This window comes from Tamandua tetradactyla, chromosome 12 (genome assembly GCF_023851605.1).
Source record: "Tamandua tetradactyla isolate mTamTet1 chromosome 12, mTamTet1.pri, whole genome shotgun sequence".
Classification (NCBI taxonomy): domain Eukaryota; kingdom Metazoa; phylum Chordata; class Mammalia; order Pilosa; family Myrmecophagidae; genus Tamandua; species Tamandua tetradactyla.
In genome coordinates, this window is record NC_135338.1 from 54,455,494 (window position 1) to 54,469,730 (window position 14,237).

General features: G+C 34.1%; 1 protein-coding gene across 1 annotated transcript in view; it reads left to right on the top strand.

The window, feature by feature from the left end:
- The window catches only part of UNC79 (unc-79 subunit of NALCN channel complex), a 244,941-nt gene that overhangs the window by 16,829 nt on the left and 213,875 nt on the right, over positions 1-14,237 (top strand). Inside the window, exons 4-6 of the mRNA XM_077123417.1 lie at positions 1,982-2,074; positions 7,333-7,388; positions 8,075-8,204. Coding sequence (XP_076979532.1) covers positions 1,982-2,074; positions 7,333-7,388; positions 8,075-8,204 — 279 coding nt within the window. The remainder of the gene's footprint in view (positions 1-1,981; positions 2,075-7,332; positions 7,389-8,074; positions 8,205-14,237) is intronic.

Below are 14,237 nucleotides of genomic sequence, written 5' to 3' on the forward strand. Positions count from 1 at the left end.
ATTTTTTTAAACAAAGGGCCTAAAGAGCCTGCAGTCGACCTTCCCACACTTCCCTACATACTGAGTGTTTCCTTCCTTACTTCTTATTCCTCTGGTAGTACTTCTTAAAGGGAGAACCAAGGCCAGGTTGCATCAGAATCACCTGATATACTTATTAATCATGTCAGTTTTCTACTTTCCAAACTGACTGAGTGGGAATCTCTGCCTTTGAACATGCTCCTTCGCTATGAATGTTGAGAACTCTGCCTCTTGTTCTTTAGATTTTGTCTCAAAGTTCTTTTTCCTGTATTAATCATATTTGATTACAGCTTAAGAACATTGAGCCGATCTCATATCTTGTTTATAGTGTATAGCTAATTAATCTCACCTGACGAACCCAAGCTTGGTGGGGTAGCAGCAGCCCAGGTGCAAATGATCAATAAAAGTAAACTAAGGTAAATGGGACTTAATTGTAGATCTGTTTTCTTTGCTTAGTACTTGTTTCTGTAAAGCTATTCTTGAAACCACTGCCCATTATGATATTAAAATTATTACGTTAATATATAGAATCATGTTAAATTTCTTTGCCTCTTCTACTTTTTATTATATGACACATCTTTCATTGGTGTTTTAATGGTTCGATTTTACATGTTTTATTATCAGTTGCCTTCTTTTTGAACGTAGAAAAGATATAATCCCTGCATATTGAGCCTTAAAATAAAATAAAATAAATTTAATTTGATTTTTAAAAAGCAGATTTTGAGGGTATCTGCTTGTTTTGTTGTTCCCATGCCAGTGGTCTTCTCCGTGATGTGTAGGAAATTGACAATCGATTTTTTTGAGGGTGTATAATTGCTGTGCATTATTCTGTTCATGCTTTCTTGATAATCTGCCACACAAACCCAATCAATGATTAAGAGACGCTCCTCCCACTTCCACAATTATCCTTGAGAAAAGAGATTCATTTTTATATTTGAGTCCTTATAATGTCTTTCCTCTTGGGGGCTCCTCTCTCAATTATTGTGTTTAGAATAATAAAATACTCTGGAAGTTCTGTATTACCCCAAATGACCTCCATTGGTTCTAGTTTTGAATGCTTACAGAGGTTACTTGATACAATCTATTAAAAAAAAGAAATTTAATATAGTGTTGGATGTCATTGTAAACAAGCCATTTCAAGGTCTCTCAAAAGCACTATAGTGAGTGGTTATGAAGTGGAGATCACAATTGTACAGCTAAGATACATTGTGAAGAAACCAACTTGCTTTGTAATTGAGTACTTGTGGGTATAGGACAAAATGTCTAGTAACATCATTATTCACAGATTCAAAAAATGCTTTATTTCAAACAATTCAGATGGATATGAAGTAGTAGGTTCTAGAAAATTAAAAAAGTAGTTCTCATATGATGAAAATAATGGTGATGAAGATAGATGTGAATAAAATTGTTTAATGATATATGAGAGTGGGAAATAATTTTTAAATTAATAATGTTATTTCTTATAACAAATGTTTTAAAATGTGTATGTGTAACAAAACTAGTAAATACACATGATAACTAGGCTATTATTTCTTCTACATCTCTAAAAGTTAATGCAATCAAGTTGGGTTAAAAATATTTTATTTTTCTTGCTGAAATAACTTTCAACATGACTTTCTATTTGGGCAGATAGAGAAATCTGTTTTTTCTTTCTTTTCTACCTAGATGTAAGTATCTTGGGAGCAGAGATCACATCTACATACAACTCTGACAAAGCCATCACATCCTTTTCTGGCATTTTGCCTTCTCCTTGTGGATTCCCATTAAATGTTTATCATCAATGATAGCAACTGTAGAATTTGTATGCTAGAATAAATTTTGTTGTTTTATTTGTGCAAAAATTCCATTGACTTGATTAGAGTTTTTTTTTAAGTTCCTATTCAGCTTTCATGCTCTATGCAAAATAGCAAGTTTAAATATATAGATTAAATTGTATCTAATAAAATAAATTTTTTGGTTGCAGTGGGCTCCTCGAGGAGGGAAGGTGTCCCTGCCCATGTCAATCTCTCTGCATCATCCATGCTCATGATTGCAATGCAGTACACATCCAATCCAGGTAAGTGGAAATCTGAGTTGCTTGACTAATTCTTGAACCAATAATTAAACAAAGCATCAAACAGGCTAGAAGTTCTCATGTGAGGAGTTCTCTTGGTGGAATAGACAACCAGAGATGTGTTAGAAAACAGACATTTGAGTTGAAATGAAATTTCTCTTGCTACTGCTAATAGCAGTGGTCCTGCTGGATGGTAATATTTTAGGATGGTTGAGGAGGCAGTTTTAGAGTGCTGACTGGAAATTGATTGAATGGAAGCATATAGAAATAGTTAAATTAGATTTAAGAAAATGACCTGCAGTTCTAACAAAGATAACCACTCTTGGGGGTGCATTGGTAGTTCAGTGGTAGAATTCTTACCTGCCATCTGGAGACCCGGGTTTGATTCCCAGCCTGTGCACTTTGACTCCCCCCCAAAAAAGAAAAAAAAAATCAACAAATAGTGCTGCATTAATGAGATACTTACATGGAAAAAGAATGAAATGTGACCCCCCACCATAGAGCATACAAAAAAAAAGATAACCACTCTTGATGATTTGACAAATTTTCTACTGTAATACCGCATGAGTATCACTGAGCATAAATCTTTTACTACATTCCTGATGTTTCCTTAGAATAAATTCACAAAAAAGAGATTACCAGATTAAAGGCCTTGAAAAAATTTCAATATCCCACTAGTTGTATATGAAAGTACTTGTCTTACAGTATACTCACCATTATTGAATATTATCATAAAACTTTTATAGAATTGGACTATGAAAAATAATATTTCATTGTTTTATTTTGTATTTCTTTGATTGCTAGTGATGTGGAAGAGTTTTTCATATGATTTACTCTCTTTGATCATCATTCACCAGTATAATTGCAGATGAACTTTGGGAAACTGACCTAAAGGGGGTCTCACTCTTGGAATCATGTGTTAAGATATGAACTCCATTTTAATTTTTGTTTAATGCTTATTTGTTAAGAGAACAGATATTGAGGCACTTCTTTCAACATTTTTCTTAATTACAGAAAAAATTTTTATTGAGCTTTTGATTTGGGATGAGGAAAAACAAAATTTCCATTTAAAATCTGCTTTTTAATCTGGAGTATCATCTTGTTAAATATGAAATCTCTTATGATTATTACATGATTTAATTAGAATATGTGAATTTATTTTATGAGGTTATATCTCATTTCTTACTCTGTCTCTGGTTTTAAAAACATTCAAAATATCATTTATATTTATACAGATTATGTTCTGAAAAAAATTCTTCATTTGGAATCCAGTTGATTAAGGGGTTCACATCTGAACTCACCCACTATTAGTTAGTTAGCATAGGTTATTTCATCTCTCCAAAACCAAGTCTCCTCATTTCTGAAATGGGGATAATTCTTGTAGTACTTCTTAAATGTTGTACGGATTAAATGAATTAAATTATTTGAGTTAAGTATATGTAAAATGTTTAGAATTACACAAGTCACACATTGTAAACTCTCAGTAAATAGCAGTGCTAATGTCTACAACTTGCCATGAATTTTTCACTGGGAAATCACTGTAATCAGATAGAGTTATGTCTGTTGCCTCCAAATCTGTAGCTTCATTTGTTTGGGGGAATGTTTATTTTATACTAGGAATTGCATTTAGGATCAGAATTAGTCTTATGATGTGGGAAACTGTTAAGAAGTGAGGCAGTATCTGCCAGAGACTCTCTGGGACCAAATGGTAGGGCATCATTCTAACATTCAAATTTTTATTGGGACAGGCAGCACATGGCAGCTTGATCCTTGTAGCTGATATCAAGAATATAACACTGTGCTTGCTCAAGTAGCAGGCATTCATTAAAGTAACTCCTAGGTATAGACATAGCTCTGTGCTAGGCATTGTGAAAACCACACAGAAGTATTAGATATGGTGCTTGCTATGGCATCTCTGACTAACTAATTGGGAAGGTTAGGTATATTCACATAAATCAGTAATTAACAATTTGTGGTAGTATATGAAAAGTACCAACTAAATACTATAGACAGAATTAATTCATCAAAGGGAGAGTGCTCTATGGATTGAAGTGATCAGAAAAGGACTTGTGCATTTAAGCTTAGTATGGATTGTAAAATATGGATAGAATTTTGATTGACAGGACACTTGGGCATTTTAGGAAGGGGAAACAGTTTTAAAAAAAGGGACTTATCACGTCTGCTTGAGGGGCAATCAGTGGACATTTCTGGACAAGGTCTGGATAGCAGATACCTGGAGGATGGCAGGTACTGTGTAAGTGAAAGTGTCCTGGATAATTCAGTATACTTGAGAATTTAGTGCTGGCTTATAATCAGAATTCCAGTTTTCCAGAACCATTCATATTTTCAACAAATAGTCACTGAGTATCAGGTACATGATTAGTGAAGCAGAACTGACCCCTGCCTTTACCTCATGAAGCTGGTGGGGGAAAAGAGTTTAATCATATAATTATAAAACAAGTATAAAATTTCAACTGTGACAAGTGCTTTGAAATTCTATAAAAGGAGATTTTGCTTTTATTGAGGACACAAGGGAGGGCTTCTCTGAAACTGACAGGTGAATATCCATTATTAAAGCCTACAGGGTAGGGGAAATTTCAGGAGGAGGAAATCGTATGTGTTAGAAAGGAACCTGGCAAACAACTGGGGATGAAGGAAGATGAATGTAGCTGGAGTTCAGAGAGTGAGGGCTTCCTGGTGTAAGATGAAACTGCAGAATCTATGGGCAGGATCACACAATGTGGTGGGCTCTGTTAAGGAGTTCTGTGTTATTCCCACATCTAACGGGAAGTCACTGAAGGACTTTAAGTGGTATGTATGTGTGCTCTGTCTCAAGTTGAAAGTTTGAAAAGAAGCCAGAATGGATATAGATTTTCCAATAAAGAGATTTGTCTGTGTATCTCAAAGGTGTCGGGTGGGGATGTTGAGGTTGAGAAAAGCAGACATATCTGAGATCTATTTAGTAATAAAATTGGTAGGAGTTGGCAACATATTGGATATGGTAGATTTCTGGTTTGCATAACTGGATGCATGGTAAATACTATTCATTAAGAACAGAGTCACTGGAAGAAGAGCAGGATTTGAGGGGAAGAGCACAAGATCTGTTTTGGAGATGTGTTTTAAGTGTTGTATTAGCTGGGGTTCTCTAGAGAAACAGAATCAGCAGGAGATATCTGTAGGTATAAAATTTATAAAAGTGTCTCACATAACCGTGGGAATATAGAGTCCAGAGTCTGTAGGGCAGGCTGTGAACTGGTAACTGATGAAGGTTTGCAATGAACTCTCAGCAGAGGCTGGCTGGGCAACTGTGGGAATGTAAGAGTCCGAGTTCTGTTGGCAGGCCTCAAGCTGGCAACTACAATAAAGTTCCTCAACCTCTCAGGAGAAGCTAACTGGACAACTGTGGGAATGGAAGAGTCCAAAATTCATAGGGCAGGTTGTGAAGCTGGCAACTCTGATGAAGGGTCTGGATGAACTCCACAGGAAAGGCTTGCCAGCTGAAGCAGGAAGAGTGACTGTTTCTTTTGAATTCTCCCTAAAAGCCCTCTGGTGATTAGATTAAGCATCACTCATTTCAGAAGACACTTCCCTTAGCTGATTACAAATGCAAACAGCTGTGGGTGCAGCCAGTGTAATTGTGATTTAAGTCCCTGAAATGTCCTCATAGCAGCAAACAGATCAGCGCTTGCCCAACCAGGTGACCAGGCACCATCACCTGGCCAAGTTGACACATGAACCTGACCATGACAAGTGTCTTTGAGAAATCTAAGATGAGATTGTAATTAGGAAGTTATGTATATGAATCTGGAGCTCAGAAAAGACCTCTGGGATTGCTCCTCTATGTATGTGCAATGCCCTTCACTGAGTTGTATATAGACAGTAATTGAAGCTGTATATAAGTGTGCATCTGCACATATGAAGCATAGAATGAAAAGAGGAGTGGGTCTATGACCAGGCCTCCAAGAACTCCAACAGATAATGGTCCAGTGAAAGGAGATGGGCTTGCAAAGGAGACAGAGAGGTTGTGTTGTCAAGATGTATTTTGGTAACTAGACTACAGCAATATTTATTGCTTACTTAATAAGAAATCTTGATGATAGAGCCACAATATCAGTGTGCTGAGATGGTATCTTTGTGTTTCTCCCTCATGTTTGCAAGATGGCTGCCACAGTGAGGTATTACATCCTCACACTACCACATATGAAGACAGATAATAGAATAGGGTCAGTCAGGGTAATTAGAGAAAGGTCTCCTGGTGTCTCTCTCTTTCTCTCTCTTTTTATCAGAGAGAAAAAAATATGTCCCAGAAGCTCTCCAGCAGATTCTCCCTTAGGTTTTACTGCCAGAACTCAGTCACATGACCAACCTTAGCAGCAAGGGAGTCTGGGAAAGTGAGTATCTTGCTTTTGTAGCTTATCTAGTGGGAGATGGGCAAAGAAGAAGGTGGTTGTTGATAGCTGTTGAATAGCCAATAAACATGTCCACTATGGGTGATAGGAGAGTGTCATGCCATGAAGCTAAGGGAATAGAGGGTTTTAGAAAGGAGACAGTGGTCAGCAGTACTGAATACTGCTGAAAGTTTAAATAAGATGCAGACTGAAAAATGTCCATTGGATTGAATGTCATGGAAGTCATCATGACAAAAGTGAGATTTGCTTCAATGACATGATAGGGTTGGAAGATAGATTAGGGAAGATATCAAACAGGCATCTAACTAGGGTGAAAGTATATTTCTTCCCCAAGCAAGCATAACAAGTCAGAAAGCTTGCTGTTGTGTAGCTTTTAAAAATTCCTCCAAAAAAATTTGCTGATCAAATGATAAACCTTCCATTCTGTCCTTTGTTACTTGCAATCTGTCCAACCTTGGACAAGTTATTTAACTTCTCTAAGCCTCACTTTCCTAAATGCAAAATGGGCATGATAATATCATCTACTTCATATGGTGATTGTGAGACAGTTTTTCATTCTAAGTAGTTCTTGAGTACATTGATATAAGCTTATGTTATAGAATATGTTTCCTAGGGATTTTTGAAATATTTTTTTTGTTAATATAATGAATGGAATGCTTCTCAAGGAAATTGGAATACAATTTAATAAAAGCAAAGCATATAACTTTTGAAAAGTATGAATATATGGAAGTAAGTCATTTCTAATTTAGTGACTGAAGTTAAAAGTCATACTAATATAGTTTATTATATCTAAAAGGATGTTTTTGTCTTATATTTACATTTTATGTTCATATTACATTTTCTTCCTTACAGTGTATCATTGTCAATTATTGGAATGCCTCATGAAATATAAACAAGAAGTCTGGAAAGTAAGTTTTGGGCCAAATTTAACTTATGGCCACAAACAATTTATATAATATAGTAAAAAATTGTGTGCATACTAGAACTATTATTTAGGTTAAATTTATCAATGCTATTATTTTGGTGTGGAAAGTCTTTCATTTTTCCTCAGTGCTAATTATTTATCATTTGGAGCCGAAATGATACTTTAATAACATAGTGTCTTGACAGAAAAAGTAATTGAATGTATCTTTTCTTGGAATTTAGCAACTATTATATTAGGTGACAACTTTATTTAATTTGAAAGGCTGCTTGAGAATCTGCCATCTTTTGAGTAGGGAATATGAATTGTTAAGAAATGTGCTTTAGAAAAATGTTTTTTAAAATGGAGTATTTGGCAAACTGGTTTATGCTATTCTAAAAATCTTTCTTTAAAATAAATCTGATTAGAAAGGAGTTTTTTTAAAAGGTATTGTGCTTTTGGACTCTGCCTGGGAAACTTATTAACAGATGGACAAAAAAAAATGCTTCAATGTGATCTGGTCTTTGAGGTATGCCTGGATCATATGTTCCAAAAGTAGTGATATGAGAAGATTTCAGGAAAACTATTCACTTCCACCCCTCCATTGGAAGGTGTACTGCTTTGATAATTGAATGAGCTACCTTTATTTTTATTTGATGATGCTAAGTCAACACTGCTTCACCTTTCCTTTAGGATCTTTTGTATGTGATAGCCTATGGGCCTTCACAAGTGAAACCTCCAGCTGTGCAAATGCTTTTCCACTACTGGCCCAATTTAAAACCTCCTGGGGCAATAAGCGAGTACAGGGGGTTGCAGTACACAGGTAAGGAGATAATTGCCCTATTGTTGTATTATAGTAATGCCATATTGTTGTTTCTCCTATGCCACATTTGCCTCCCCTATTTATATTTATATTATATTTTTTATATATAAAAATATAATATATATTTTTATTATATTTATTTTTTATTATATTTTTTATATATAAATATAATATTTATATTATATTTTTTATCTTGCTGGATTATATTTATTGTGCCTTTAGAAATTATAATAAATTCTTTCTGAAATTAGGTGACATATAAAGAAATTAATTAAAGTCAATTTCAGAAAAGTTTATGATACCATAGTCCATTGTATAAATCCTGGTCCCATTTGCTGTACAACTAGCCTATGATCTTAACTGTTGCTAACACTAACCACTATATAGGTGTGAGCAGTGAGAGAAAGGCTGCAAATGTGCTCATCATTTAGCAAAATCCCCAACTGACTAATTCTTCTCTGATAAGATTTGAAGCATTTTTAGCAATACCAGTTCATATGCTAAATAAAAATTAAATGACTCCAAAAGCCCAGTTTGTCAGGAAGAGTCAACAATTGATGAATATTGGTATAATTAACAATTGAGAAGTAAACACTGGACTTTAAATTTAAAGACATTTATTTGCAAAGCAAAACAAAGACAAAACCAAAAACCTACACATCAAAAACCAGAAACAACAAATCCATACAAACAAATAAAGAAACAAAGAAAAAAACCAGGTCCTAGGTTGCTGTTTATGTTTATATATTACAAAACCAAAGCAACCTGTGGCTAATGGATCATCTGATCTCCCTGCCCCTGCTTTCCCCTCAAATATTTGTATGTGTGTTTTTCTGAAAATGGGAGAGATGGACCTGCAAGATTAGCTCAAATGCATGTGTTCGTTGGATTATAGATCGGTGTTCTGAGAATGCATTTATTTGTTGGCACCCCTCCTTTTTACAATGGTATTTTGGGGTGGTTCTGTGGTGTTTTAACTTAATTCAGGTATCTGACTTATATTCCTGATGAAATATAAGTTAATAAGTGGCTAGGATATTAATACCTGTGTTTGGGCCTTAGTAATTCTAAACCCAAAAGAAATAATATTGGCCTCACTGGTAGCAATAATAATAATAAAACAATGAGGTAGATGGTGAGTAATTTTTTACTGGAAATTGGTATCACTGGTTGTTTTATATCATTGATAGTAGGGACTACTTAAGTATTCCTAAGTGGATAATTTGAATGCAAAAGCATTTAAAAAGTTGAAAGAGTTATAGAATAACAGGGAAAATGACAAATATTTGGCATTAACCCCTTCTTATGAGATCCCTAAAATAAACACTTAAATGATGTATGAATGGGTAACCAAAATCAAATGAAATTTATTTACTTGATAAATATTTGATGAGTAACTACTATAAGCATATGACAGGCACTGTGCACTTTGTTGATGATACCGGGTTGAGCAAAATTGATACAAAACTAGACTTCGTGGAACATAACACAATCTAGATCTGAAAATTCATTTGTTTATTCATCAAATATTTATGGCAGGTCTACTATTGGTCATGTGTTATTCTAGGAACTAGTGGTAAAGTCGAGAAAAAGCAGACTAAAATCACTGATATCTTAGAGTTTACATTTTAGGTGACGTGGAAAGATCAGGTAATTGCATTACTGTGTAAGAACTACTATGGGGAGAACAAATACAGAGAGCTGTGGGAACACTTTGGAAGGTCCTCTAACTCTACCCTGAAGGTGGGGAAGTTTGGGGAGGGTGATGGTCAAGGAAGGCTCTCTTAGTGAGTGACATGTATGTCAAGACCTAAAGGATGATGTGATATTAGACATCAGAAGGGGAGTGAATCATGAGTGGATAAATGTATGTCTGAGTCAGAAGGAACTGCATGTGCTCAGACCTAAAAACAAAAGATAACATGATAGTATTTAGGAGCTGTAAAAAGTCAAATGCAACCACACAGTGGAGGGAGAGGAGAGCAGCCAGAGGTAAGCTGCAAACATTATAGGAACTGTGAATGACTAATGGCAAAGGGAAACCACATATAGGTTTTAAATGGAGAAACTGCTTGATGAGATTTGCTTATTCAGGGAATTCCAGAAGCCTGGTAAACTGACAACCACTTCCACTTCCACTTTGAACCTAGCCAGCCAAACCTGTCTTCACTAAAATCATTCTGTCTAAGCCTACTTATTAAATCAAAGCAACTCTTTCATTTTCTCTTGAGCTATTTGAACAAAATGTCTCTGTCTATGGGCATTTGTTCTTCAGTCCATCTTTGTAATTATATACTCATACTTCCATTCTTTCAACAGTTTATTTTCTATCTACTGTGTACCTGGCTCCCTTGTGGGCACCAGGGAAGTAGTTCTCTTGAACTACCTTTCTAGTAGACCATGGTATCTGCAGGAAGCAAGAGATCATGGAATCATTTTTGTTCTTATATTACTATTTATTTAGCAGTTACTGTTTGTCAAACATTGTTCCAGGTCTCTATTCTCTCATTAAACTTTTTAGCCTTTTTTTTAAATTGAGCATAGTTTATGGACTAAGCCTCATATTAGAGTTTACAGACATTTTCTCAATTAACCATCTACCAAATCTTAAGAGGTAGGTTTTATTTTTTCAATTTGACAGATGGAATGGGACACAGAGTTTAAGTAACATGCCTAAATTCATACAGATAAGAGGCAGAGCTTAGATTTGAACCCAGAGCATCCTAATAGAAAAATCTTAGTTTTCTTCTATAACAGAGTGACATCACTTCTGTCAATTCGGTTCTGTCATTAAACTTCAGTTGGAGCATTAGAATGATTTCTGCAATGTCTGCTGCAATGAAAGACACACTAAAGGGTATCATCAGTATTTAGATGGTACTACAATGACCATTATATTGAGACAGAATTGTATAGGCTTGGAAGCTCACAGATAAAGCACTTTCTTGGAGCATCAACTTTTGTTGGTTTTATAAAAGGAAAATTTGCTTATAGAAAAATAGGAATGTGTGAAGAAGAAAAAAGTTTCTGTCACATAGAAATGACCATTGTTAACATTTTGGTGTATTTACCTCCATTTTTTTTGATGTACATTTAAAAATGAAATTGAGATTATGTTGCATATAATTATGTAAGCTTCTTCCCCAGCCTATTATTATGAAAAATTTCAAATATGGTAAAGTTGAAAAATAATACTATAAATACCCATACATCCTTCACCTAGATTTAATCATTAGCAACTTGCCATACTTTCATCTCTACATATATATATATATATGTAAATTATGTATTGCTTTTTTTTTTAACACTTTGTATTGCTTTTAAATCATAGTAGCAGGTATAGTCACAGGGCTTATGAGCAAGATCAAATAATGTTTGCCTCTTTTGGGTTTGCTAGTTTTTATCCATAGCAACAACAAATGCATTTATTTTGGCCCTTAAATAACTATTTTAAAAATGCAAAAACTATAGTTTGCATTTCTTGGAAATTAAAATAGCTGTTATATTATTATATGCCGTTCCGCTTCTATAAGGGAGAAAGAAACCATTTAACAATTTTCTTGTTACAGTATCCCAACTAGTAAATCATTTAGCCTTTGTTAGCAAAGAACAGCACCAATTATTTTTTAGTTTTCATGTGCACTATGGGACAAAAGATGTGGTACAAGGTACACATTTCCAACACAGAGGTTGTTGTAAAAGCAGTTAGAGAAGAATGAAAGCTAGTATTACAAGGTCAAACTTTTGGTCTAGGCTATCTAATACTTAACCCAATTTTAGTACATTTGAATTCTTGATTTGAGTGCATAGATTAAGTATGAGAACTCTTTTTGAGTTTGCCAGATCTTTTATGTCAAAACTTCCACATTTTTTGTGTTCTTAACTTTTAGTTATCTTTTTATAATCCTAATTTTTAAAATATTTAAAAACGTTTTAATTGATGTATTATACACATGCAGAAAAAACACACAAATTATAAGTGTATGTGGAGCATCTCTCACTGTGTGTTCCTTCCCAATTGCTTCCTCCCTCCATCCCATGACTTCTAACACCAGAGATTAGTTTTGTTTATTTTGAATTTTATATATATAATCGTAAATTATTTGTGTGTGTTTGTATGTGTGTGTGTGCATGTGGTATTTATCTACGGTATTGAGGAAAACTATACTTTGTTAAATTCCATTACTATACATAACCTACAGAATGAATGTGTCACAGTTTATGTATCAGTTTTACTATTAATGAATATTTGGGTTGCTCTCCCTTTTGGCTATTAAAATCAGTGCTGTTGTGAACATCTCTCCACATACCTTTTGGTGCACATAACTGTTAGGCATACACCTAGGGTGAAATTACTTAAACAGATGGTGTCCCTATATTCATCTTTAATGGATAATGTCAGTTTTCCAAAGTGGTTGAATTAATTTGTTCTCCCACTAGCAGTATAAGAGAATTCTTTCTGCTCTATAGCCACATTTTGGCCAATGCTTTTTTTTTTTTTGTTAGTCTTTTAAACTTTAGCCATTTCAGAAGGTATGTAGAAGTGTCTCATTGTGACTTAAATTTACTTTTCTCTGATTACTAATGAAGTAGAATGCTTTTCCATATGTTTATTGGTCATTTGAATAACTTTTAAGCATAATCTTTGTCAGTTATGTATTTGCAAATATCTTTTCTTAGTTTGTGACTTACTTTTTTACAATCTTGATGATGACTTTTGATGAGCTGAAGTTCTTATTTTAATGTAATCACATTAGAAAACTTTTCCTTTACTTTCCTTTGCTTTTAGTGTCCTGTTTAAGAGCATTTTCCCTACCCCAAAGTTATGATGATATTCTTCTTTATCTTCTAAAATATTTTTTAGCCTTTTATACTTTGATGTACTTGGAATTAATTTTCTTGTATGTGTGAAGGAAGATCAATTTTGGTTGTTTGTTTTCTCTTAAGAATATCCAGTGGACTCAACACCATTTATTGAAAATGTTTTCCTTTCCTCATTGCTATGTAGCACCATTTTTGTTCATAAATCAAGTATCTATTCAAGGATGTGCCGTCTCTGGATTCTTCATTTAGTTCAATTGGTGTATGTGCCATTTATCCTTACTACACTATCTTAATTATTATAACTTATTAAAAATTTTTGATGTTCAGCAGGGCAAGTACTCCCATCTGCTTATTGCTGTTATTCTTTTCCTCTTCTACCTCCTGCTCCTTCCTCTGCTTTCTGTTTCTCCTGTTTTTCTTTTCTCCCTTTCCTCTTCTTTCTTTAAGAATATCTTGACTATTAATAAATAGCTCTGTCAAGTTAAAGAGCTTGCAAAGTTAATCACATAAACACACCCCTTAACTGTTTGGCTGTTGATTGAAATGTATAGATCAAGTTGGGGAACCAACATCTTTATTATATCAAAACTTATAATCCATGAATATGGTATGTCTCTATTTATTTAGGCTTCCTTTAGTTTCCTCATGTTGTTTTATAGTTTTCAGTGTAGATACCTTGCATACCTCTCATGTAGTTTATCCCTAGCTATTTACTTTTTTTTTGATGTTATTGTGATATAATTTATCCCTAGTTTTAAATTTTTTTAATGTTATTGGCAGTGGTATTTTTTTATAAACTACATTTTCTAGCTCTTTGTTGCTAGTATGTAGACATACAGTTACTCCTAGTATATTGATCTTGCTTCCAATAACATTGCTAAGTCACTTTTTAATTCATTTTATAGTTTTAGTTAAAACATTTTAAATGAATAATAACAGCTTGATTTCTTTTACAAACCTTAAGTGTGTTATATCTTTACATTGCTTTACTACTGCACTGGCTAATACCTTCTCACTGTGTTGATTTCTAAGATCCCTTGTAATTTCTTCTTTGACCTATGGATCATTCAGAAAGATGATTGATTTCTAAATGTGTGGGTTTTTGTTCTAGCTATAATTTATATTGATTTTTAGCTTGATTCCTCTGTGCTCAGACAACATACTTTGGGTTATTTCCTTTGACATTTTCTGTACCTTCTTTAGGATCAA